The sequence below is a fragment of the Onychomys torridus genome, chromosome 9 (genome assembly GCF_903995425.1).
Source record: "Onychomys torridus chromosome 9, mOncTor1.1, whole genome shotgun sequence".
NCBI lineage: Eukaryota > Metazoa > Chordata > Mammalia > Rodentia > Cricetidae > Onychomys > Onychomys torridus.
In genome coordinates, this window is record NC_050451.1 from 42934393 (window position 1) to 42961557 (window position 27165).

General features: G+C 47.8%; 2 protein-coding genes across 4 annotated transcripts in view; one reads left to right on the forward strand and one right to left on the reverse strand.

Annotated features, from left to right (window-relative positions):
- The first annotated feature begins 2527 nt into the window (after positions 1 to 2527).
- Oxa1l (OXA1L mitochondrial inner membrane protein) lies at positions 2528 to 9630 on the forward strand. The gene is made up of 10 exons (XM_036199771.1): positions 2528 to 2619; positions 3020 to 3169; positions 4783 to 4996; positions 7620 to 7763; positions 7976 to 8061; positions 8216 to 8380; positions 8533 to 8637; positions 8740 to 8902; positions 9125 to 9205; positions 9286 to 9630. The coding sequence occupies exons 1-10, from the start codon at positions 2557 to 2559 to the stop codon at positions 9402 to 9404; spliced, it is 1290 nt and encodes a 429-aa protein (XP_036055664.1). The 5' UTR covers positions 2528 to 2556; the 3' UTR covers positions 9405 to 9630.
- A 777-nt stretch (positions 9631 to 10407) lies between these two features.
- Positions 10408 to 27165, reverse strand: part of Slc7a7 (solute carrier family 7 member 7) — a 45653-nt gene continuing 28895 nt past the window's right edge. For all 3 annotated transcript variants that reach the window (XM_036199774.1, XM_036199773.1, XM_036199772.1), the window contains exons 3-10: positions 18960 to 19085; positions 17679 to 17823; positions 14260 to 14383; positions 13925 to 14028; positions 13546 to 13642; positions 12357 to 12506; positions 11073 to 11256; positions 10408 to 10845 (exon numbers count right to left, since the gene is read on the reverse strand). In XM_036199774.1, coding sequence (XP_036055667.1) covers positions 10742 to 10845; positions 11073 to 11256; positions 12357 to 12506; positions 13546 to 13642; positions 13925 to 14028; positions 14260 to 14383; positions 17679 to 17823; positions 18960 to 19085 — 1034 coding nt within the window. In that variant the 3' untranslated portion in view covers positions 10408 to 10741. The remainder of the gene's footprint in view (positions 10846 to 11072; positions 11257 to 12356; positions 12507 to 13545; positions 13643 to 13924; positions 14029 to 14259; positions 14384 to 17678; positions 17824 to 18959; positions 19086 to 27165) is intronic.

Below are 27165 nucleotides of genomic sequence, written 5' to 3' on the forward strand. Positions count from 1 at the left end.
TGCAATGGCACGAGCCTGTAATCTCAGCACTCAGGAAACAACTCAGGAAGGCAGGAGGATCTGGAGTTTAAGGCTGTCTTTGCCAACACGGTGAGGTCAAGGCCAGCCTGGGATACATGAGGCCCTACCCCTCAAAACATTAATAAATAAATAATTGTCAAGTGGTAAATATAATAATGACTGAATAGGTTCAAGTACGAAGGCAGGTGAGGGAATGTTTGCAGAGTGTCCTGGTTTCTTTCGGGTATTGTGATAAACACTAAGACCAAAAGCAACTCGAGGAGGAAGGTTTGTTGTATTTTACACTTCCAGATAACAATTCATCTCTGAGTGGGGGAGCTAGAGACAGAAACCAAGAAGGAACACTGTTTACTGACTCACTCCTAGGCTCAGATTTGGGCTTCTTTCTTATTCTTCCCAGGACCACTTGCCTTGGAGTGGCCTTATCCACAGTGGGCTGGGCCAATCAAGAAAACACCATAAGGATATGCCTACAGGACAATCAAGAAAACACCATAAGGATATGCCTACAGGACAATCAAGAAAACACCATAAGGATATGCCTACAGGACAATCAAGAAAACACCATAAGGATATGCCTACAGGACAATCAAGAAAACACCATAAGGATATGCCTACAGGACAATCAAGAAAATACCACAGGGATATGCCTACAGGCCAGTCAAGAAAACACCACACAGATATGCCTACAAGACAATCAAGAAAACACCACACAGATATGCCTACAGGACAATCAAGAAAACACCACACAGATACGCCTACAGGCCAGTCAAGAAAACACCACACAGATATGCCTACAGGCCAGTCAAGAAAACACCACACAGATATGCCTACAGGGCAATCTGATGAAGACAGTTCCTCACTCAAGGTCTTCTCCTCCCAGGTGACTCTAGTTTGTGTCAAGCTGACAAAAACCTAACCAGGACACAGAACCACAGAACAGTGGCATAGCTGTGAACTGTTTCCCACAAAATACTCCTTGACTGCTCATGAGGAAATGAACTTAGCAGATGACAATGTGACCAGGTGATCAAGGTTAACCTCCAGCAATAAGAAAGGCAGAGAAGAATATAGAATCAACTGTGGGAACACAGGCCTGGGTTATCCCCAAATTCCAAATTCCAACTTGGAGCCAGTAGTTTCATGAAATCTAGTTTCACAGAAAAAAAAAAAAAAAAGTTATTCATAAACCAAGTCAAGTTTAAAATACATTGGTGGGTACATCGGAGAGGAGGTTACAGAGAGACAGGTCTTTCCTGCCAGCCAGCTCCCAAATAAACACACAGGGACTTGTTATTAATTATAAATGCTCAGGTGATAGCTTAGGCCTGTTTTTAGCTAGTTCCTATAACTTAAATTAACACATTTCCATCAACCTATGTGCTGCCCCAAAGCTCATTTGCCTCATGTACGTACTTTTCATCCTGCTTACTCTGTGTCTCATGGTGTCTCCTTGCCCTTAACTCTGTCCCTCCTCTTCCCAGCCTCCTCTTAGTTTGGCTTTCCCCGCCAAACTTCTTTTTGCTTAGCTACCAGACAGTCAGCTCTTTACTAATCCAATAAGAAAGCACCTTGGCAACAACACATCTTTACAGTGTTCAAAAAGATTATTTCTTAACAACATCTGGCTTTAAAGAATTTTTTTATGTGCATGCATGTTGTATTTACATGTATGTATGTGTACCACATGCACTTTAAGGAGGCTTTCAGTTCCAAGAAATAGATAAACTAAGTCTACCAATAGTTGATAACAAGCTCGAAACAGCAGATCAATGACAGAAAGTTCAATTTTCATATTTAGTCTCATTTCTTCATGGACACAGTGATTTCCCGGAAGCTGCCTTCCATACACTTCTGTCAGATTCCAGGCTACTTTCAAATTTCATTGGATCTGTAATTACAGTATTATCTTTCAGTAAGAATCGAATGTCATTAGACAAGAAAAAAAAAAAAAAAAAAAAAAAAAAAACATGCCAAGCACAGATATGAAGGCTCTTGTTTTGTCTTGACTTTTCTGGTTTGCCTGTTTGTGGGGTTATTTCTGGTTTGGGTTTTTGTTTCTTTGCTTTTTTTTTTTTTTTTTTTTTTTGGACAGGGTCTCTCTCTTAGAGTCCAGGTAACCATATTGACCTCGAACTACTGGTCATCCTCCTGCCTCTGCCTCCCAAATGCTGAGATTATAGACGCAAGGCACCATTCCAAACGTGAAGGCTATTTTTAACCAAGAAATCAGGGGTCAATTAAGGTTTAGAAAATGGAAGAGAAAACGGGGGAAATATGCCATGTTAAACAATGTCACTAAACAGCGGTCACCAGGTCGCCAACGTGTCTCTTAGCTTCAATCTCTGTGCGACCTTGTTGCCGACGTCACCCGTAGATGCTTCTTGACCACTTCAAATATGACCGCCTTAGCTTCATTCTCCCTCGCTACTATGACGACGGGTCTGACTTCCTGCCCGTTTCCAAAATGGCCTCTCCCGCAGCGTCAAAGTTCTGAGTGCGCACGCGCGGAAAGTAAGTTCTCTTCCCGGCAAAATGGCGATGAGTTTAGTGTGCGGCCGCCGGCAGCTTCTGCGCCTCCTGGGGCCTCAGCGTTCGGTAAGGTTGCGTCCATACGGCCGGGATGCTGCCTCGTCCCTGTCACTTGAGCTGAGGTCACGAGCAGACGCTGCCCTGGTCACTGGGACCTGCGTGTCATGACCTCTGGTCGCGTGAGGACAGAGCAGGGTTACGTCCAGGGGTTGGTGGCCCGGTTTCTCTGGAGCTGCCTGGGAGCTGCCTTCCACCCTGAGCCCTGACCTCTGGGCCCCGTCGCCGGGCTCCAGTAACGGGGGAACAGGGCCCGGGCTGCACCCTGCACGCTCCAGGGCACGCCTGCGGGGCCTGCAGTCTGCACGAACCGAATAGCGGTGCCCCGACTGCCGCAGCAAGCTGCCTGCGGGAGAGCGGGGTCGCCTGGGACTCAAGGGTTCCTTCCCTTCTCCTTTCACACGGTCAGTTCCACAGCGTCGCAGGGTCCCTGAAACCGCTGGCCGCCGAGCTCCTGGTCGCAGCCCGCCTGGGTAGTGGGCGGCCACACTACACTCTGCTCGCCGCCCTAAGTCCTCGCTGCATCAGTACTTCCGCGACCTTCTTTGCAGAAGCCCAGGTAAGAGGATCCCACGGATGTCTGGAGCGCAGCTCTTGGGCCAGTTTCTTGTGTTCTGTTTTTGTTGTTTTGTTTTGTTTTGCGGGAGAGAGAGAATATGTAGCAGGTTGTTTTTCCACACTCCACGCAGTTCCTCATCATGAGCCTCTCTGTTTGGAACAGAAATAGATGCTCAGTAACTCAGCGGGGAAACTCTTGAAAGTACGTGAGAAGTTTGTGGGGCGGGTGACATGGCCCCCCAGTGCAAATGCGCTTGCCATGCAACCCTGGTAACACGAGGGCCAATCCTGGAGCCCAAGTAAAGGCGGAGCCAGTTGTGGCACCAGCCCCTGGAATCCCAACACCTGGGGAGGCAAAGACGAACAGATCTGTGAGTTCAAAGCCAGCCTGGTCAACGTAGCAAGTCAGGGCTACATAGTGAGACCCTGTCAAAAAAAGAAAAAAAAAAAAAAAAGGAAAGGAGAAAGGCAAGAACTGGCAAACAAAGTGGTTCTCTGGCTTCCACACATGCCGTGGCATTCATGAATGCCTACACACATCATGCACGTACACTAATACTAAATTAAGTTTTGTATTGTATTCAAGACACTGATTGCCAGAGTGTCGCACACAAGACAATAATGTGAAATGTGATTATGAGTGTGTGTATTTATATGCTGAATAGATGTGATTCTGTGAATACTGTTTCTTAGAAGACTAAGGAGATTTTTGTTGTTGTTTTTTTTTTTAAGATTTATTTTATTGTGTGTATGTGTATGGCTGTGTACATGTGATCATGGGCGCCCATGGACACCAGGCGAGGGCAATAGAAACCCCAGAAGCTAAAGTTACGGGTGGTTGAGGGCTGCCTTCCAAGGGTGCTGGGAACCAACATTGGACCCTCTTCAAGAGCTCTTAGCCCCTGGGCCATCTCTTGGGGATATACTCAATAATAGAGCTCTTGATTAGCATGCACAAGGCCAGCCTGGGCTGCAGAGCAATCAAGATCCCACCTCCAAAACTAACCCTCTCCCCCCCCAAAACAAACAAACAAACAAATTGAGTTGACTTAAAGAGAAACTGTGGGCTGGGGGCTAATTCAGTGGTCTATAACCTTGTCAGATGTGTGTGGGGCCCTGAGTTCAGTCCCCAACACAAAACAATAAATGATTTCCACCGGGCCATGGTGGCACACGCCTGTAATCCCAGCACTCGGGAAGCAGAGGCAGGTGGATCTCTGTGAGTTCGAGGCCAGCCTGGTCTACAGAGCTAGTCCAGGACTGGCTCCAAAAGCTACAGAGAAACCCTGTCTCAAAAAACAAAAGAAAAAACAAAAAAGAATTCCAGGGACTGTAGTCTCAGAATATGGAAAGGTTGATGACCATGATGCCCAAACACAAAGTCTGGGAAGTGTGGCGTGGGAATCAGTTTCCCTGCCTCCCCTTGGGGAAGCCGCTCATGTAATTAATTCTTCTGCTAGTGGCAAATCTAGTGTCCTTTGAAAGCGGGAATGTGTAGACCCATTGGGCATCTGGGAGGACAAGAAGGAAATACAACCCGGAACTGGTTAGTCTGAGGGAACCTGGCCTTTTGTGCGTCCCACTTATTATGGTACTTGCCCTCCTTCCTCACAGGTCCAGGCACCTCCTGTTGTTCCCGCCACCCCCACCCCTCCTGCAGTACCCGAGGTGGCTTCTGGAGGAACTGCAGATGTCGTCCAGTGTGCTGCAGAACAGAGCTTCGCTGAACTGGGGCTTGGGTCTCACACCCCAGTGGGATTCATCCAGAACTTGTTGGAATTTATGCATGTTGACCTGGGCCTACCTTGGTGGGGGGCCATTGCCATATGTGAGAATACATCCTGAGTGAGGGTAGAGGGCATGGGAACTGAGAAATGGGGGGGCCGAACCTCAATGATGGCGGTTCTGTCAGTGGATTCAGGAAACCGGTGCAGAATTTAGTGGTCAGAAGCAGATGATTCAAAGAGGGATCAATAATGCTCAACCTTTATTTCCTAAAGAGCATTAGGAAAGTATGTTATATGTGGTTCAAAACTTATAGATATTTTTTAAGAGGGTTTTTAAAAGCTGGGCTATGGTATTGCAGAGGCAGGTGGATCTCTGTGATTTGGGGGCCAGGCTGGTCTACCAAGTAGGTTCCAGGACAACCAAGGCTGAAAAAAAAATTTTTTTTCAACAACTTTGATTGAGCTAGGTGTGGTGGTATACACCATTACTCCCTGGAGGATCTCTGAGTTTGAGGCCAGTCTGGTCTACATAGCAAGTTCCATGCCAGCAAAGGTAACAGACATCCTGTCTGGAAAGGGGGGAAGGAGAGCTGGAGATGACTCAGTGGTTAAGAGCACAACTGCTTTTGCAAAGAACCCAGGTTCTATTCCCAGCACCCACCAGTGGCTCACAACAACTGTCTTAACTACATTTCCAGGGGATCTGATACCTATTTTGGCCTTCATGGGCATGTGTATGTGTGTACACACACACACACACACAGGCAAAACACCCATACTCATTAAATAAAAATGAGTCTTTTGTTTTTTATTCTATATATATGAGTGTTTGTCTGAAAGCATGCAGTGCCTGAGTGCAGTGATCTTGCAACTGTGAGGCAGGGCCCTACCCACTAAGGGAAGTTCTTAAGCCCCTTGATTTTTAGGTTGGTTTGTTTGGTTTTATGTTTGTTTGTTTGTTTGTTTTTAAGATTAATCTTAGCATGTGTGCACTAAATTTAATCTTAAAAACTCATAAAGCTGGGCAGTGGTGGGACACACCTATAATCCCAGCACTCAGGAGGCAGAGGCAGGCAGATCTCTGTGAGTTCGAGGCCAGCCTGGGCTACAGAGCTCGTCCAGGACAGGCTCCAAAGCTACAGAGAAACCCTGTCTCGGAAAAAAAACAAAAAAAAAAACCACAATCAAGGGCTAGAGATATGGCTCAGTGGTTAAGAGCACCAACCGCTCTTCCAGAGGTCCTGAGTTCAATTCCCAGCAACCACATGGAGGCTCACAACCACCTGTAATGAGATCTGGTGCCCTCTTCCGGCCTGTAGGGACACATGCAGACAGAACACTGTGTACATAATAAATAAATCAATCTTTAAAAACACTCATGAATGTGTATGCATGCATACATTTGCCTGTGCATGTGTCCACTTTCCTGCAGAAGCCAAAAGAGTATTAGATCCCTTGGAGTTGGAGTTACAGGGAGTTGTGAACTGTCTCACATGGGTACTGGGAACCAAGCTCAGGTCCTCTGCAAAAACAGCAGTCACCCGTAACCACTGAGCATTGTCCCCACCCCACCCCCTTGACTTTCTGGAGTGTGGGGTGGTAAGACCTTGAACTCTTGACCCTCTTGGCCTCTCTGGTGCTGGCCGAGATTGGAAACATGCTCCACCATTCCTGGTCTCAGTGTCTTCCGGTTTACGCCGAGTGTGCAGACAACCGTCCCGTGCTTGTGTGTTCTCTGAGGGATCCAGCGGGCCCACTTCCTGATAGTCTTGGCCCTCAGACATCCGGGTTTTGCTAAGATGACCTCACTGTGACTGCTGGTGATGCTGTTACTCACTCCCCTTTTCTCCTCAAACCTGGTCTTCCTGCATTTGACACTTTAGAGCTTGAAGGTTATGCTTTGGCTTTTGTGAGAATCTTTCCTACCCCATCATTTCTTGTTTTTCCAGCCACACTCTCCCGTGTTGGTTACCTGGTACTCCACCTTCCCCAGTGATGCCTTCTGGGTTGTGCCCTTGCTTTCTTCTTAGCCCGGACCCACTGACATGGCTACAGACAGTGTGAACTAAGTAGACAGGAGTGTAAGGGGAGAGAAAGGTTAAGCCACCAGATCGTGGTGGAGACTACTTTAGGGGCTGGTAAAGTGACTGGCCAGCTTTGTTCTAAACCGGGGATGGTGACGCATGCCCGTGTCTATAGCACCAGGGAGGCTGAGGGAGGACGATCATGAGTTCAAGGCCAGCTTGTACACACCAAGACCCTGTCCCAAAAAACAAAATCATGCTCCACTCCAAGACTCAGAGTTGTGTAGAGGTGTTAGAGTGAAGGTTCTGAGTGGATGTTTCTCCTTTATCATGGGTGACTTAGTTTGTGTATTTTCTTTCACACTTACCAGTTGAGGAAAAAGTGTCCACTGATGATAGAAAAGTTTGGAGGCTATTGAAGTACAAAAGGAACTTTTGCTGAGTGGTGGTGGTGGTGGTGGTAGTGGTTCTTTAGGGAAACAAGATCCCTGCTCATCTGCTTAGAGAAGTTGGGCCGAACTTTTATTCTACAGCAGCGGTCTGAGCCTCAAAGAGCTAGGTGTAGCCCGTTCTTTCTTCTGGGCCCCTTGGGTGAGAGCCATAAGTGTAGAAAAGACTGGAATAAGACTTGGATTGGGGACCCGAACCCTTCAGCCTTCGAGCTTTTCACTGCACTCCAAGCCCATGTTGTATCTTCCAGGTACGGTCCTCGCCCGCTGCCTCGTCTTACCTCTGATCGTGAAGGGCCAGCGAGAAGCAGCCAAGATCCACAACCACATGCCAGTGATACAGAAGCTTTCCACAAAAATCAGAGAGGCCAAGTTGTCAGGGGACCATGCTGAGTGTGAGTTGGTTACAGGGCAAGTGTGGGATGGAAGCACTTTGCACTTGAGGCACACTCTGCTGTGGAAGAGGGCAGTGCTGTGTATGGTGGGGCAATTCTGATAACTCTAAAGGTTTATCCATTCCTTGGAAAGTTCATGGACCCAAGACGAGGATGTTCACCTTCTCTGATGTCACTCTTAACCCAGGTGACGCATGTTCCTCCCCTTACAGTTTACAGGGCCTCCTTAGAGATGACACGCTATCAGCAAAAGCATAATATTAAACTCTCCAGGCCGCTCATTCTACCTCTCACTCAGGTGAGCAAAAATGTTCTCCTACTTGTCCACCCTGAGCCCACCACGTCGTCTCCTGCTTCCCATGTCCCGAGATCCCCAGAGAAGCAGGTGGCGGTGAGATGCATGACTTTTAGTGACGGCGTTGGATGTGCTGACTGTTTATCCTGTGTAACAGGCCCCCATCTTCATCTCCTTCTTCATTGCCTTGAGAGAGATGGCCAATCTGCCTGTGCCCAGCCTACAGACAGGTGGGCTCTGGTGGTTCCAAGATCTCACGGTATCTGATCCCATCTACGTCTTGCCACTGGCAGTCACTGCCACAATGTGGACTGTCCTTGAGGTAAGCTGGGGCTGGCCAAGCGTGAGGCCTGCCAGTAAACGGGGAGTAGGGTGAAGTGGTGTGCAGAATGGACCTTCCATTCCCTGGAAGAGGAAAGTTGATGGGTCAGGGATTGGCATTTACTGTTCTTCTCCTCAACCCCTCTTTGGCAGCTGGGCGCTGAGACAGGCGTGCAGAGCTCTGACCTCCAGTTCATGAGGACCGTTCTCAGAGTGATGCCCCTGATGCTCTTGCCCGTGACCATCCACTTCCCCTCGGTAGGTCATGGCTTCGGGGCTGTCTCCAGGCCCTTCCCCCTAGTGCCTCTGAGCAAGCCGACTGGACACACAGCTCTGAGCATCCTCTCTTCCCTCATGCAGGCAGTGTACATGTACTGGCTCTCCTCCAATGTGTTCTCCCTGTGCCAAGTGGCCTGCCTCCGGATTCCAGCCGTGCGCACAGTGCTTAAAATCCCCCAGCGTGTCGAACATGACACTGAAAAACTGCCTCCTCGGGAAGGCTTCCTAAAGAGCTTCAGAAAAGGTAAGGGTGTTCGGCAGTGTGGTGAGGAGAACCCGTAATCCCAACAGCAGAAAGCCGAAGCAGGATTGCACTCACTACCTAGCCAGCCAAGGCTCCGGGTGGGCTCAAGACCAGCCTGGGCTATGGAACTTAAGACTTTTCTTGAAAAGGAAAGGGCAAGGAGGTCAGGACCAGGAGAACGTAGCCTAAAAATAGAGGGTGACTGCTTTTCTCCTCACACAGGCTGGAAGAATGCCGAAATTGCACATCAGCTCCAAGAGCGTGAGCATCGAATGAGGAATCACTTGGACCTGGCTGCCAGAGGTAAGGAAGCCTTTCAGGCCAAGTTCTGTCTTCCGTTTTCTTCCTCTTTGTTCACTGAGATTTGTTCTTTCTTCTCCCAGGGCCCTTACGACAGACTTTTACCCACAACCCTCTGCTACAGCATGATCCAAGTCACCCTCCCAACACCCCCAACAGCAGCAAGCCAAAGTCAAAGCCTTGGCATGACACACTTGGCTGAATTCTAGTCTGTGTTCACTCTGACAAGAACTCTGCATCTTCAGGGACTCCTCCTCCAAGCAGACTTGATGGTGTGTCCTCAGCCCAGACCTGGGAACTCCAGGATTTGGAAGTGTCCGTTTTAAAACTTATTGCCACTACAGACTCTTACTCCTGTGTATAAAAGAGCACTAGAGAGCCAACCAGCCTTCTCATCCAGAGTCAGTAAACATCTGTCTTGTCTGGGCTTCTTATGTCTCTTAAATACGGAAGGGGAATTGTGCTCCAGAACTTCCACAGGGTGGAAGGCAATTGCCCACACTCGACCTTGCTCTTGGGAAGGAGCTTCGTGTTTTAATCTGGGCTTCAGACCTACCTCACACACTGTCCATCTACATTTGTATTTGCATTGTAGAGGTATGATAGGCAAGACTGTATGGCAGTCTCTTGTGGTACCGGGGATTGATCCTACATCTCCTGCCCTGAATGAACCATGTTCCTTGACACACACACACCCAAGGTTACCTATACAATTTCTCTAAGAAGTAGATGTACTGAAATCCTTAGTGTTCATTTAGAGGAATGAAGGGGGGCTATGGAATGGCTCAGCAGGTAAGAGTTCAAATCCCCAGCACCCATGTGGAAAGCTGAGCGTGGCCCTTCTCTGTGGGGTGTGGAGACAGGAGGCTCACTCAGGCTTGCTGACCATTTCAGCCTAGCTCCAGGTTCAGTGAGCAAGCCTGTCTCAAGGGAATAAGGTGGAGAGTGACAGGGCAGGACACCTAGTGTCCTCCTCTGGCCTCCACATGCACCACACATAAAAAAATGAGGACATTTTTATGCACTAGCTTTTTACATTGATAACATTTTAGTAGGGTAGTTTACATGTATTTGTAGAAATTGGCTTTATAACCTGTCAGCAACTGGCTCCTGCAAGAAAAATTGATTCATTTAGTTTCCATGCGTGTTTTTGAGCTGCATAAATACCCCAGAGTCACTAAATAGAGTAAAGCCACTCAGACTTCAGGAACGTAACCTTTTTATTGTTTTGCAACTATGACAGTTTTGTGTCCCTCTAAAGGAGACAAGTTTGGAGCATTGTTGGCCCTTGTAAAGGAAAAGAGGAGTGGGTAGACACACCAGGTGCTTCCAGAACCAAGCTCCAGAGGTGGCCTGCTTCCTGCCACAGTCTGCATTATCCCTTTATGAAGTCTGAAACAACACGTAGCAAAACAAATAAATTACTTTTCATCCCTCAAAAGCAAGTTCAAAGTTGAAGCTGTCAAGACTGGGCTCCTGGATGGGGGCCTCCAAAGGTCCTGGCCAATGGGACATAAGCAGCACCCTGGATTCCAAGCTCTAGTTAGACTTGCGACCTTGTTGTTCAGGCGTCTCTCCATCTTCCAAATCCAGTTCTGTAGCAACTGACATACAGAGCGTCTGGAGGTACCACGTGGTGGAGGCTACAGAGAGAAATCTGAGTTATAAGTGAGAACAGGTTCAGGGGGCTGAGTTCAGTGGCACCAAAGGGGACTGGGTCTGAAAGAAGAGACTCAGTTACGCCATATGGTTAGTAACAGGAACCAGTTGTGGTAAGGGGACTGGGGAGCTTAGGTTTGCAGAAAATGGCAAAAAGGAACAAAACCAACGTCTCTTCAGGTAGCTGACGAACTTGCAGACCCAAGCTCACCTACAATCTTTCGCAGACAAAGAGGTCGTTTGTGCTCCGGCACTCGGATGATGAGGAAGTAGAAGGGTAAACCTGAGAGCGCGATGGCAATGCCAATGAGGGAGTTGATGGTATCACTGTACAGTGGAACGGCCACCAGGAAGATGGTACAGAGGCAGAAGACAATGGGGAAGAAAAGGCTGAGCTAGATGCAGAGGAAACAACAGGGAGTTAGCTCAGCATGTTGTGGTTTGCTTGTTGTAGCCCAAACTAGCCTTAACCCCTCACCCTGCCTCAGCCTGATTAGTGCCAAGATGGTAGGCGTGGGTCACTCCACCCAGTTCAGAATTGCTGACAACCAAAACAATCCTAATCCCATAAAGATAAAAACACCGAGGCCGGGCGGGCGATGGTGGCGCTGAAGGTTTTTTCAGGGATTGGTTGCTTACTTTAGGGCAGTGAGGTAAGAGAGTGCTAAAGAGCCAACCTAAGGCCTTGTGTACGCTAGACAGGTGTTCTACCACTGAGCTGTATCCCAGTCCTTGATGGATGGGTTGGTTATTTGGGGGGGCATGGGGGTTGTTGGTTTGTTTTTTTTATTGAAAAAAGAAAAAAAAAAAAACAAGGTTTCATAAAGCCTAGCCTGACCTTGAACTCCTGACCTTGAGCACATGCTACTGTGACCCAGCCCTTATGGTTTTCATTGTTTCAGAGTAGTATTTGAGTTTTGTTTCTTTTAATGCATATGGGTGTTTTGTTGCGTGTATGTCTGTGCACCACATACATGCCTGGGACCAGAGGAAGCCAGAAGAAGGTATTGGATCCCTTGGAAGTGGAGTTAGACAATTTTGAGCCATTATGTGGGTGCTGGGAATCAAACCTGGGTCCTCTTCAAGAGCTAGTGCTCTTAACCACTGAACCATCTCTTCAACCCTGAGATGTTTTGTTGTTAGTTTTTTAAAGATTTATTTAGTTTCATGTTATGTGTATGAGTTTGCCTACACATATATGTGCCTAGAACCCACAGAGGCCGAAAGAGGTTGTTATTAGATCCCCTAGAACTAGAATTACAGACAATTGTGAGCTGCCATGTGGGTGCTGGGAATCAAACCCAGGTCCTTTGCAAAAGCATCAAGTACTCTTGACTACTGAACCATCATCTCTCTAGCCCAAGCTCGATTTTTTAATTGCAGATATGTGCCACTCTGCCTGACGTAGGGAAAGGATGAGCTCCTGTAAGATCCCTGCAGCAGCAGCACTAGCTGCACTAAATGCAACAGAGGCGGAGTAAGGGAAATAAATTACCTTGAGAGGGCGAGGCCGGTTGGGTTCCTTCCAGCGTAGATAAAGCTGACCCACAATAGAAAGCCCCACAAAGAACCAGTAGCTGAAGCTATAGTAGTTAATGAGCTTGAAAATGTCTTCCACACACAAGTAGACCAGTGCCAAGATACCCTGTTGATGCAAGTCCAAGTCAGCTCCTCACGGGCCCCGTTATTCTAGGTGCTTTCCACCACACTTAACCCCTCACAAGCCCGACCCACGTCACATCTTCAGTCTCCATGTCTGCCTTCTGCTCCAACCCCTGCAGCACTCTGTCTTGGGACTTCATTCCTCCTCTATTAGAAGAAACTTGCCTTTAGTCAGGTGGTGGTAGTGCACGTCTTTAATCGCAGCACTAGGAAGATAGAGGGGGCTGTCTGTGGGTTCAAGGCCAGCCTAGTCTACAGGAGTTTCAGGGCAGCCAGGGCTACCCGGAGAAACCCTGCCTCGAAAAAAAACAGACAGGTGTGGTGGCACACACCTTTAATCCCAGCCCTCAGGAGGCAGAGGTGGGTGGATCTCTGTGAGTTTGAGACAAGCCTGGTCTATAGAGTGAGTTCCAGGGCAGCAAGAACTGTTGTTATACAGAGAAACCCTGTCTGGGGGCAGGGAGAGGGGGTAGATACTTGCCTCTCATCTAGATTTTTAGTGCATTCTTCAAACCTTTACCAAAGTTAACTCTGACAGTCCAAAGCCTGCAGAGAAGTCTTGGGCAAATCCCTCCCTGTGGGATGTCTTCAACTAACATTTCTAGTTCTCTGGTGACAAAATCCACAAGCTTTATCGAAGGACTTTGTGATGCTGTCTCCCTTACCTAAAGCCCATCTCTGCAAGCCTAACCATCGTACTCCACCTTATAAGCCCCTCCACAAATTTTTCCTCAGCCAACTTCTGCCCCCAGAATTGATCATTTCTTCTCTTTAAGAGTGCATCACACACCATCATGGCAATTAATCATTACCATGTGGTCTGTGTAGCTTACTCCTTTCTTGGACCACGGGCGTTAGCACCTTTCACAGAAGTTTGAGTCTTAGGAACTTCAGCAGTTGGCACAGCGCATCAATGCTTTTTAGGTCAGAACCCCCTTTATGGAACCTAGAGTAGCTATATCCCGTACTACCAAGTCTCCCCCACAATCTGGCTTTTCAGGGTCATCCCTGAGATCACTCACATTGAAGAGTAGAGAAGGCACTGGCGTGAACCGCTCAACATGAATCATACTGATGGCATCAGGGAGGTGGCCTTCTCTTGAGCCCACAAATAAAAGCCTGTAAGGTAATAAGAGAGGCTGCGTCACCTGTCACATCATCCTCCCTCTCTGTGGTCCCTTTAAAAGGTCTGGATAACAGAAAAAAGAGTTTAATGTGGAGCTTAGACATGGGTGGAGGCTGCTAATGGGAACAAGAAAGGGATTGGGGAACACTGGCCACTGAAATCCCAGTCCTAAAGTTTAACTGTCTCCACCAAAGCTTTCCATGATCCCCATCAGCAAAAAACAAAACAAAAACAAAACAACAACAACAAAAAAAAAAAAAAACCGACAGCCGTACCTAGAAGCAGCCACAATAGAAGCATTGAGACCCCCAAAGCAGGATAACGCAACTGCCACCGGAATTGTCCAGTTGAATATTCCAAAAATCCGGTCTGCAAAGGTCTAAGAAAAAGGAATAGAAGTCATTAGCAGGTCCTAAAAGGGATGAAAAGCATGCACAGGTACATGCCCAAAGTCCTCTATCAGGAATGCAATCCCTGTAACGGGAGCTTCTTGGCAGCCCAGTAACCTGACGTGCTCTTATCAGGCTGTCTACTCCGTTTCCAGGACTGACACCGGGATGTCCCAGAAGCCCACAACACACCCTCATCACACTAGTAAAAAATCCTTTACCACAGCAACAGCTTCACTCGACAAGATGTCCTTCATGTCTAGCACGCTGTAATAGGCCACGTTGGTCAAGAGGTAGATGATGGTGACAATGGGCATGGAAATGCCAATGGACAGGGGCAAGTTCCTACAGCCAAACAGAAGATAAAAGGGTGTGTCAGTCCTACCACTTTATCCATGCCCCTCAGTCCTCAAACTCTGCCATGCCATCTCTCTAGGGATGCAGACTGCTGGGTTTCCCAGTTCCTTCGCCTTTGAGGTTGCCTGAAGTAGTGCCATAAGCGCTACTAAACTCTTACAAACTAAAAAATAGGAGGGAGAAGAAATACTTCCTTAGAAAAGTTATGCAGAAAAAGTGAAGTTGCATGTAGTGTTCTTTGTAATCCCAGCTACTCTGGAGGCTAAGGTAGGAGAATCCCAAGTTTAAGACCTCTGCGGCGATTTAGTGAGACTGTCCAAAATAAAAACAGAGGCTCGACATAGCTCAGTGGTTAAGAGTGTTCATTGCTCTTGCAGAAGACCTGGGTTCAATTCCTAGCACCCACATGGCAGCCCACAATTATCTGTAACTCCAGTTCCAGAAGAGCTGAACCCCTCTTCTGGCCTCTGAGGGCACTGAGTACACATGTGGTGCACACATGTATGCAGAAAAACACCCACACAGAAATTTTTTAAAAAGGCTTAGCCAGGCGGTGGTAACTTTAATCCCAGCACTCGGGAGACAGAGGCAGACAGATCTCTGAGCTTGAGGCCAGCCTGGTCTACAGAGCTCTGAGACAGCCAGGGCTACACAAAGAAACACTGTCCTGAAAACCAATAAATAAATAAAAATAAAGGGGCTGAGGGCAGAGCTTAGTGGTCCAGTATTTGTCTAGCATGCCTGAGGTCCTCTGCTCAATCTCCAGAACCACCAAAAGGACAACCAAAAGAGGACTTGACCAAGAGCCATGTTATGTTCCAGCATGATGACAGGGAAGTGGAGCTGATTTGTTTCTGCGACCAGTGGTCGGGGTCAGGACTCCGTCCCTGAGCGCTGGGAAATGTGTCTTCAGACTGAGAAACAGAAGACTGTGGAATCTCCCATCTTCAGGAGAAAGAACAGTGTGTGCACCCAAGCAGAATGTCATTTCAGAGGACTCCAGGTACCGATCCTAACTGACAGCCAAGGAAAAGACACAAAGACCCCCTCAAGGTCTCTCAGGTTACAAGAGGTCACTGTCTATATCAATGCTTGACAATGAGACCACCAGAGGAAGAGAGGAACAAATATGGGCTGCAGTCTATTTTTCTGGTAGCGGGAATTGAATCTAGGATCAAGGACACATCGCTCTAGAGCTTTAAGCATGCTAACAAATGTTCTACATGAGCTCTACCCCAAGTCCTCTTTGTTGATGATAGGATCTCAGTAAGCTGCTCAGAGAGGCCTTGAATTCACTCTGTTCCTGGGCTTTGAACTTGTGATGCTCCTGCCTCAGCCTCCAGAGTAGTGGAGTTAGAAGCCTTCATGAGGCAGGGTTGCAAATAGTGCAGTCATTCAGCTTCTGGCCAGTAGGTGGAAGCACCACTCCCCAGCCTCTGCTTGCATCTAGTAGCTCTGCTCCTCCATTCGTGCCAGCAGATGTGTACCAAAAAGGCTTTTTGTTTTTCAACGCCAAAAGCTGACTGGTATGGGAATTGTTACAATTTAGGGAAATTATTTCCTGGCATATCTTAGTTTCCAGGATCATAATATTTTAGAGCCAGGAAAAGCCATGGAATCCTATAATTCAACCCCCTTAATTTTCTAGTAAAGAAGCAGGCAAGGGCTGGGGAAACAGCTCAGTCGATGAAGGTGCTTGCCTGTAAGGAGGGCCTGGGTTTAGCTCAGAGCCCACATGCAAACGCTGGGCGGGCTGTGGAGGATGGTGTGCACGTGTAACCCCAGAAACAGAGAGGTCTGGACAGGAGGACCTCTGGGATTCCATGACCAGCCAGCTTAGCCTCATTAGCAAGCTCCAAGCAAGTGAAAGAACAGGTCTCCAAAATAAACAAAAAAGGGGGGCCTGGAGAAATGGTTCAGCAGTTAAGAACACATGTTCTTTCAGAGGACCAAGCTTCTGTGAATGCACACTGGTGGTTCACAACTGTCCATAGCTCTGGTTCCAGGAGCTCCTAGACCTCTTCTGACCTCCCATGTTCCTACACTGATGTGGTACACACCCATGCACTCAGGCACACACACATACATGGAAAATAGTTTTTTGGTGGTTTTTTTTTTTTTTTTTTTTTTTTTTTTTTCTCGAGACAGGGTCTCCCTGTGTAGCTTTGAGCCTTTCCTGGAACTCACTTGGTAGCCCAGGCTGGCCTTGAACTCACAGAGATCCACCTGGCTCTGCCTCTCGAGTGCTGGGATTAAAGGCATGCGCCACCACCGCCCGGCAAAAATAGATTTTTTTTTAAAATAGTCACTACCTGTGAAATAACACCCAAGTGGTTTCCACAAGCATGTGCTCACACACAACAGACATACACAAAAAGAGCACCAGGCAAGCTAGGCATTGGCAAGAAGTTTACAAATTTGAGGCCAACCTGGACTACATACATAGTGAGATGCTGTCACAGGGAAAAAAAAAAGAGTCTTACTAAAGAAAAAAGGAAGGACCAAGCATGGTAGCACATGGGAGGCAGAAGCAGCCAGATCGCTATGAGTCTGAGGCCAGCCTGGTCTACAAAGGGAGTTCCATGCCAGCCAGGGCTACACCGTGAGAGCTTGTCTCAAAACAAACCCAAGGAAGAACAGCAAGTACCTGGCTGCAAAAAGAAAGGGCGCTGTTGGTCCTTTAACAAATCAAGGACAGACGGATTCCAAGAGCCGTGGCCCTCAATCCCGCGCTCCTTATTCTGCACAACTATGAGGCAATTCAGAGCAGCACTGGTGAGGTGAGCCGGTGAATGGCTGGAACAAGTCCACACTGCCAGTATGAATCAAGGCAAAGAGAAAGGGTTCAGAAAGGAACCGGAAGAAGGAAGTCTATGACCTCAAGTTATCTATGTAAGGATAAGGGTGAGTGGAGGTCTTAAGACAGAAAAAGCTTTATGATACTATCTCACAATGTTGCTCAGATTAGCTTACAAATGTGAGGGCAAAAGCAATCCTCTTTTTTGCTTCAGCCCCCTGAGTAGCTGGCAAGGACCTGTTTGAAAGCAGATGTAAGCATGAAGTATAACCTGCTTTATTTAATGTAGAAATGAATGAATTACGAACTTTTTCTAAAAGGATTTACAAAGCATTCTCGAGAAAGTGCACATCTTGGCATAGTTACTGCAATCATGGACAATTAAATCTCTAGGTCTTAACTCTGTTCAAATCAGGCTGATGAAATGAATCCCAGAGCTGAGAAGGCATGATGCCTGGCACGGTAAGGTGGTGGTAAAGTACCTACCTCTCAGGATCCTTGATCTCTTCAGTGACATAGTTAAGGGTATCCCACCCTGAGTAGGAGAACAAAGCTGAGTAGAGCGCCAGGGCAATGTCACCCATTGCAAATGACGACCCCTCAAAGGAATTCTCAAAGTGAGTTGTGGCTCCTGGAAGGTGAGAACAATGGAAGGCAAGATTTAATGGCCCACGCTTACTTCAGCTGATCCTATAAAGGAGAGAAAGCCTATGGTAATGTCAGCAGGTAAAGTGCTACCAGGGTACCATGGAGGAGCAGGAGCCAAAAGAAGCACCTACAGAGGGCTGCAGGGCAGAGCATCATGGATGTGGTCTTGACAGGAAGAAGTCAAGCGAGTGTAGGATGAGAAACTACGGCAGAGCCGAACAGGGCTAGACAATGGGTGGTGTTCTGTTCTATGCTGCAGGCTGCCTGAGTCCTAGCCACTTGCTAACACTAGACAGGGATATCACGGGAGCAGGGTTCAGGATACCCAGGTCAACAGGGGAGTTGTAGGAAAGGCTTCATTCCTGGAAACCAGGTAGGAATGAGGACAAGGAGTGCATTTCTGACTGCTCACTTCCAAAGGCAGAAATGGCAGAACAATAGTGCTAAGCCCAGCAAGCTGTAAAAGCCAATCCCCAGGGTGTGGCTCTCAGCCCCCTTGCCAAGGTCAGTTTCCTGTGGAAGCAGCATAGTAGAAGTTGAGGGACAAGCCTCAGCTCTTCTAACTCACCACTAGGAACTTGAGGAGGATAATCTGGGAAATCTGTCTGGGGGCTTTGTGGTTTTGCTTTAAAATAGGGGTCTCACTGTACAGCCCTGGCTGGTCTGGAACTTGCTATATAGACCAGCCTGGCCTCAAACTTGGAGATCCATTCTACCTCTGAGTGCTGGAATAAAGCATAAACCACCACACCCAGTTTTTTGTTTTTATTCTGAGACGGGTGTTCTGTGTCCTGGGCTCGCCTCAAATTCTCTATATAGCAGAGGATGATCTTTGGTCCCCTGGCCACCGCCTCACAAGTTCTGGGACTATAGATATGTACCACTCTGCCTGGCCTAAGATAGGTAATTCTGGGGCCCGTTTCCTCACCTATATAAAAGGAATAATAATGGTGTCTACCAATACGTTAAAGTAAGACTGAAGTTGTAGATCTGAGATATACAGCTTGCCTAGCACGGCCCAAAACTGGGTTTGATCCCGAACACTCCAAAGGAAAAGACAAAAAGAAAACGTCTAATAAAGGCTAGTTGCTGGTTTGTTTGTTTGTTTGTTTTTCTTACCCTGGCCAAGTGTAACAATGCCTGCAATGATGACAGCGATCAGTGCCAACACTTTAGCATAGGTGAAAATATCCTGGACCAGGGTCCCCCACTTGACATAGGCACAGTTAATGAAGGTTAGGAGACCTGAAAGAAAAAGAACACTGATCGGGACCTATCCTTCCCACCTGGAGGACCCGAGACTCCAAAGTAGCTTTTCCAGCACTGGTCATGGAGAAGAACCCATTGAGCTACCAGCCACGCGTCTGGGCGCTGCCTGTTTGACGCCCCTCCCCCATGAACCTCAATGCCATCACTGCAAAGACATGTGCTGACCACCTGTGTTCCCACCGACACTCTCCCAAACCCCAGGACCTTAAACTGGAGTCACAGAGCAAGGTGGCAAAATTCCTGGTCAGGTGGGAGGCACCTGGGAGTTGTATAGATTAGTAGTGTATTCTGGTCCTTGGTTCTTTAAAATCAGTCTTTGCTTCCTATGGGCGCGCGCGCACGCACACAAGCACACAGGCACGCATGCACGCACACACACACAGGTCTAGAACTCAACATCCCGGCTCTGTGCTGTTGGTATTAACCTTGACTAGTCCTGCTGTAACTTACTCAGTGTCTAGGCCAGCAGGTGAGTGTGTGTGTGTGTCCAAGGATTAGGATGAAGACCAAGCTTCCTGCCCCTGCCCACTGACCCCGATGTTTGTTTTGTGCCTGGTAAAATTCTTGCTGCTAAATAAAACAAGTTCCTGCAGAAAGAGGGCAGGGCACTTTTCCTGCCTGAACAGTGGGAGCCATAAACATTCCTCAAGTCCTTCTGCCCTGGGCTAGAGCTAGCCCCTCTACTTGGATGCATTCAGGGAAAGTTCACAGCCCAACCTCAGAGAAGTGTTTGGAACAGGGCGTGACAGTCTCTTGCAAAGTGTTATGGCCTATGAACATACATATTTCCCTAAAAAGAGTCCATATCTTTCATCAGAATCTCAGAGTACCATGAGGGAGCACAGCTCAGTGGTAGATAGTCTGTTCAAAGGCACGAAGCCCTAGGTTTAAATCTTTTCTCCGAAAAAGTAATAACCTCAGAAAAATTCACTAGCCCAAAAGTTACAATCCACTACTTTGGAAGAAAATCAAGAAGGGAAGCCCACACATGCTGTGAGGCTGGCTAGCAGCCCAGGGGCTCTGGACTCGGAGGGAGAAAGTAGCCTTTCGAGGACTAGACTGAGACAGCAGGGTTGCCTGATGTTAGATCCAAAGGAGACTGCAATTCCCCAAACATCCAGAAATGAGCCCAACCCAGACTACAGGAGGATTTCTGGAGGCCAGATAAAAGCCAGCATGCCTCAGAAACTTGGGAAGCTGGTGCCCCTCTACCAAAAGGAGTCATTTCCCTTGTCACTGGCAGAAGGGACAAATGGCCGCCTGTGGTGCCTACTAAGAGTCCAAAGCACGGCTGACCTCCAGGCTCCTCAGTATCACAAGGACCTGTCACACTTTCAAAGTCTGTGCTAGCACCTCTTCTCACTTTCTCCTACTGTAAATTCCCTCCAGCTCACAGGCTTCCCTCCCCTCCAGTTATTCATACTTCTTATAACCCTGCTATTTTCACTATGCTCCTCCCACCTCTCTCTCTCTCTCTCTCTCTCTCTCTCTCTCTCTCTCTCTCTCTCTCTCTCATTTCTACATTTAAACCTTCCCCTTCACCATACCATGGAACACTCACACTGTCAGTTTATATACCTACAAATTTTAACTTGAGGCCAGCCTGGATCCCAGTGAATCTCAGGCCAGCCTGGGCTACAGAGACCCTCCTCAGGAAGAAAAGAAATTAACTTAAGCCCTCTGTGTCCCTGACAACGCCCTCAGGGTCCACAGACCTCCTGTGCTTGTTAGGTCCTGGCTTCCTTCTCGTTATAGGCCAGAGGCCACCAAGCTAAGAAACGGAAAATTAGCCATCTTCCTTCAAACATGTGTGTGTGTGTGTGTGTGTGTGTGTGTGTGTGTGTGTGTGTGTCTGTGTGTGTGTGTGTGTGTGTGTGTCTGTGTGTGTCTGTGTTTATGTGTGTGTGTCTGTGTGTGTGTGGTCTGTGTGTCTGTGTGAGTGTGTGTGTGTATATGTGTGTGAGTGTGTGTGAGTGTGTGTGTGTCTGTGTGTGTGTCTGTGTGTGTGTGTCTGTGTGAGTGTGTGTGTGTATGTGGTTGAGTGTGTGTGGTGTGTGTGTGTGTGTGTCTGTGTCTGTGTGTGTGTGTGTCTGTGTGTTTCTGTGTGTCTGTGTGTGTCTGTGTCTGTGTGTATCTGTGTCTGTGTCTCTGTGTCTCTGTGCATGTCTGTATATGTCTGTGTGTGTGTGTGTCTGTGTCTGTGTGTGTGTGTGTGTGTCTGTGTGTCTGTGTCTCTGTGCATGTCTGTATATGTCTGTGTGTGTGTCTCTGTGTGTCTGTATATGTCTGTGTGTGTGTCTCTGTCTGTGTGTCTGTGTGTGTCTGTGTGTTTGTGTGTACCTGTCTGTGTGTCTGTGTGTGTGTCTGTGTATGTGTTTGTGTGTGTGTCTGTGTCTATGTGTGTCTGTGTCTGTCTGTGTGTATGTCTGTGTCTGTGTGTGTCTATGTCTGTGTGTGTGTGTGTCTGTGTGTATGTCTGTGTCTGTGTGTGTCTCTGTGTGTGTGTCTGTGTGTCTCTGTGTGTGTATGTCTGTGTCTGTGTGTCTGTCTGTGTGTATGTCTGTGTCTGTGTGTGTATGTCTGTGTGTGTGTGTCTTTGTGTCTGTGTGTGTGTCTGTGTGTCTGTGTGTGTGTGTGTCTGTCTGTCTGTGTGTGTATCTGTCTGTCTGTCTGTGTGTGTGTGTCTGTGTGTCCATGAGTACAAGCACATGCATGTGTCCTTGTACAGGCACTTGTGGAAGCCAATGTCAGGTGTTTTCCTCAATCACTTTCCCGCCTTACCTTTCATTACAAGCTATTCCCATGTCAATGTGCATGTCACAGCACACACATGGAGGTCAGACAACTTGAAGGAGACAGTCCTCTCCTTCTACCACGTGGGACCTGGGGATCAAATTTGGGCTTGGAGGCAGGAGCCATCTTGTCAACTCTCCACCCTACTTTTTTGCGATAAACTCACTGCACCTGGAACACATAAATGTTCCCCCAATCACTCAGCAACCTGGCATTCCCAGCAGGTGCTGAGGATCTGAATTCAGGTCTCCTTGCTTGGGCAGCAGGCACTTGGCCTAGAGCCATCTCCCTGGCCCCCCTCTGACTCCTTTCTATTCATTGCCTACATTGTTTTCTAATTTCACTGAGGGGCTTCCCAGCTCTATTCAAATATATGTCTTTGTGCCTAATAGACATGACAATAAACAACCAAACCTTATCACAGGCTAAGCAAACATGTACCCATCACTCCAGGTCACCCCAGTGCTAAGTTAATAATTAAAGACACAAGTGTACTGACTCTCCAGTAATCCCAGAAACCAAAGTGCCTTTCTCGCGCCCTCCACAAGCCTGTCCATGCTGACCTTCCTCAGCAGGCATCCATCCCTCTCTCCACTGGACTTCCAGTCTCAGCCATTGGACAGCCTCGAGCCCCATCTCCCCATCCTGTAATCTCTAACCCTCACCTTTAGACTCTGCTCTGACTTATAAAGACAACACAAACCAGGTTTCCTTTAGAAACACTTAAGCACAGATTCGCTGATGCTGCCATATGCCCGATCAGGAGAGCAGGGTCCTGGACTGGACCCACCCAGCAGAAATGAAGACATTCTAAAAAGTCAAACTTCCATCCCTCCCTACGTGTGGCTAGCAGACTATTGAAGCAATGGTCCAAGAAGTTGGAATCTCCCTAGGAGTCTCACACCGGGGGAAGAAAAAAGCTGAAGCCTGGTGCCAACCGCAGGAAAACGTTGTCACTCAAAGAGATGCCACACAGTTCCGACAATTTCTCAGACCACTCTACAAGAGAGGCTGGAGCTAAGACAATGAGAGGCGTGAGTGGGCAAAACCACTCCTTTACTGAGACCACTTAGCTACGTACACCTCTCACCCTCTGTTTAAACCGGAACTCTTCACTGGCTTCTCTTCCCAGTGTGGCCATATCAAGTCAATCCCCTGCCTCCGCTTCGACTCTGACTTTGTCTCTTTGGGGCCTACTATACACCGGGGTGGCCCAGCCTAGCTCTGTAAGGCTGCCAGGGCCCAGGGTCTTTCCCTTGCTACTCTGGTAACATAACAAGTTCCTGGTTAGGCAGGAGTAACCAGAGGTCACAACATGGAACTGGAGTAGACATAAGGGAGGAGTTCTGGTTCACAGCGTCTGCAGCTCTATGCCACGGAGCTCTCGTCTCGAGTCTGTCCGTGGACATGAGCACAGAGAAGTAGAGCTAGCCGACTCACTCCCCTTCCTTACAGCAAGCCCCTGCCATGAGAATGTGGAGCAACAGTTCTCAACCTTCCTAACGCTGTGACCCTTTACTATAGTTTCTCATATTGTGGTGACCCCCAACCATAAAATTATTTTGTTGCTACTTCATAACTGTCATCTCCTACTGTTATGATTGTAATGTAAACATCTGATATGCAGGACATCTAATATGCAGCCCCTGTGAAAGGGCCATTCGACACGCCCAGGGATCATGACCCATGGGTTGAGAATCACTGATGTAGAGGTTGTTTCTTTTTTTTTTCTTTCCTTTCTTTTCTTTCTTTCTTTCTTTTTTTGAGACAGGGTTTCTCTCTGTAGCTTTGGAGCCTGTCCTGGAACTCACTTTGTAAAACAGGCTGGCTTCGAATTCACAGAGATCCATCCACCTGCCTCTGCCTCCCGAGTGCTGGGATTACAGGCGTGCGCCACCACCACCCTGTGGTTGTTTCTATTTTGATCCCTACTGCTTCTCCATCTAGTCACTTCAATCCTCCTGTGACCTCTCGTGGTCCCTGCTACTGTACCTACTTTTCAGCCCCAGACCCACCATCATGCCCTGCTCTACTCTCTGGACTGAGCATCATGGGGAGGGAGGCTCAGTTTGAACGCTGTACAAACAGAACAGAGCACTGAGAGAAGGAGGACATGAAGAGAGCTGGCTGGCCCCTTCCACGGCCCCCAGCTTCCTCCAGAGCTCCTGGTCCTGGGAACAGGAAATGGATAAGGCAAGGCTCAGTGCTGAGTAGGCTCTTTGTCCCCACCCCTAACAGATACAAGCTGACCAGAGTCCCCAAAGCTCAGCCAAATGCAAGGCTCTTGAAACAAAGCCCAACCTCTTGCTTCAGAGTCTGAGACCAGAAAGGAAAAGTAGGGTTAGAATAACAGATGCAGCTGCAAGTGAACCTCCAGACACAGAGCCTACACCCTTCTACCTCTGGGGTAATTCAGTCCCCACCCAATGCAGAGCCAAGTCCATGGGAGGATTGCCTAGAATGACCTTTAACCTTGACCCAGCTGCTACTCCATTCTTGCTTTAACTTCAGGGGAGAAAAGCAGCTGCTGCAGAGATATCAGCCTGTGACCTGAAGAAGTCCTCCAGGACAGGTCATCCCAGCAGATTCCAGGTCCCCAGGGAGGAGGCTGGCTCTACCACTGAGGCCTAGAATCAGCACTAGAACAAAATGGAAACTCCCAGCTCAGGTTGTTCTGAAAAGGAACAATGAGGGGTGATGTAGTAAAGAGCACCCATGTCTGATTCCCAGCACCCACACAGCGCCTCACAGCTACCCATCATTCCAGTTCTAGGGGACCACACACACTTTCTAACCTCTGCCGGTTCCTGCCTGCACGTGACACATACACACACTCAGGTATATATACATGAAATAACTTTTAAATCAAAAAGGAACAATGCCTTTAGCCTGCTCTGATCAATGCCCAGGTTCACTTCGAATAGTCTAAAGTCCCACACATTGGAAGTCCTTATCCTGCAGAGATTAATGCTGAAGTTTTTATAAGTTAAATGTTAATGATGTCTTAGATAAGCTTCAGCAATCTCACGGGGATGTCAACAGTGACAGTTCACGCTGTGCTGGAATCCCTTACACGCCTCCCGTCACTCACTCTACATGTTTGCAGTTTTCAGTAATACGAGCTTTTTAACTCACAGAGGTTCAATATCTAATAGGATGAAATCCATACCAGCAAAGGATGCTCAAGGAACTGGTTTCCTTTTCTATTCTGTACATATTTTATGATCTTTATTAGGAAAGCAAAGTGTTTCTAATCTGATAACATGCACCACATACCACAAGTACAGAACCTCTCTCTGGCCCTGCGTCTGCCCTAGCCTGGTTTTCTCAGCACAACTTGTCCTTCAGCACAGGTATTTATTTTCTTAAAAATGTTTCCTTCCATATATATATATATATATATATATATATATATATATATGTATGTATGTATATGTGTACATATATGTGTATGTATGTACGTATATATGAGTGCCTGCTTGTCTGCATGTACAACACAACAGTGAAGGTGCCTGAGAAGGCCAGAGGCCTGAGCTACAGGCAGATGTAAGCTACTCACGGTGGGTGCTGAGAATCAAACCCAGGTCTTCTACCAAAGCAGCAAGCGCTCTTACCTACGTGCGGAGCCACCTCCCCAGCCCTGATGTTCAGGTACAATTACAAAAGCAGACCTGATTGCCCCTGGTGGTGCAGGTCTTTGCTCCCTCCACGGGGGAGGCAGAGACTGATGAACCTCTGATTTTGAGGCCAGTCTGGTCTACATAGTGAGTTCCAGGCCAGCCAAGGCTACATAGAGAGAAAATCCTGTCTCAAATTTAGAGAGAAAGAGAAAGCACTTCAGAAAAGTGTAAATAGGAATGTGAGAGTCCAGCAGTGTTAGTAACCCTTCCTTCTAAGGTAGGGAAATACAACCATGAGGCTGGCATCTTTGTGTCCCTTCTAAGATATGGGCCACATCTCTTAAATAACAGAAGCACACAAAGAAGCCTCCCTGCACGCAGGCAAAGAACTGATAGTGCTCAGCAGAACTGTTCATTAGTCAGAAAGGAAAGAAAGAGGAACCTTTGGGCAGGCCTCAGGATCTTGGTATACTAACATTTTCCTCTTGCTGCAACCAAATACAAATGTGACCTTGGCAGAGGGGGTAGGTACACCTTATTATGGTAGCGCCTCACACAAATCTCTCCCTTTTGTACCATACACCCCAGTTCCAGCAAATCCATCAAATTACCATCTTTCACTGTCCGACTATAACCGAATATCATAATAATTACCAGTGTCTTCTTGGAGTAAAAAGTCAAAGATGCTTCTCGGTCTTGCTTATGGTATTTGTAGATATAAGTCATCAGCTTCTTTCTGATCTATAAACACTACCCTGAGCAACTCCTCCACACTTATCTTTTGGTGTGGCGCCAGATATCATCGAAATACCCATTCTGTGGGGCTGGGAGATGATGAGCAGCGGTGCTTGCCAGCTGGAGGACCTGAGTTTGCGTCTCCAGCACCCACCACACTCAGGCACGGTGTGCCACAACCATGCTTCGTGGGGGCACAGCGAGGAGGAGGGTTCCTGGGGCTTGCTGCTCACCAGGTCCAGGTTCAACGAGACCGTGTTTCCAAAGGAGCAGGCGGGAGTCATACAGAAAAACATTCACCGTGGGCAGGGCATGCAGGCACACAGAGCATGCTCACGTTTCCCCTTAGCTTCACTCTCTTCCTCCTTGCCTCCAAATTTCAGCTTTCTTAAACATGTCTCTCCTATCTCGTCTTGGCTTCTTAGGGAAAGTCCAGTGCAAACATCTCTCTACCAAGCACATGAAAGCTGCCCTATTCCCTGCACCAACTCTTTCTGGTGTGAGTGTTCACAGTCAAGTGTGTTCTGCATTCTTTCTTCAGCAGAGGGCATCGGAGCCCCTGAAGCTAGAGTTACAGGCTGTTGTGAGCCGTGTGATGGGAGTGCTGGGAACCAAACGCTGGGCCTCTCCAAGAGCAGCATGTACTCTGAACCACTGAGCCATCTCTCCAACCTCCTCTTCTGCGCTCTTTATTCTTTCACAAATATGCCCTTCAACTGACAGAGGAAGAACACGCTGCAGAAGTTCAGTTTGCTATCTTGAATGTCAGTGCAACCAGTATATATTTTTTGGCATCTTCTACTAGGCAGTATCATTTACCCCATAGCAATCCACAGAAGGACAGCAGTCCACAGGCTTAGCCATCATGAGCAAGTTCTCTGTCACACTGTGCAAAAACTACACATCTC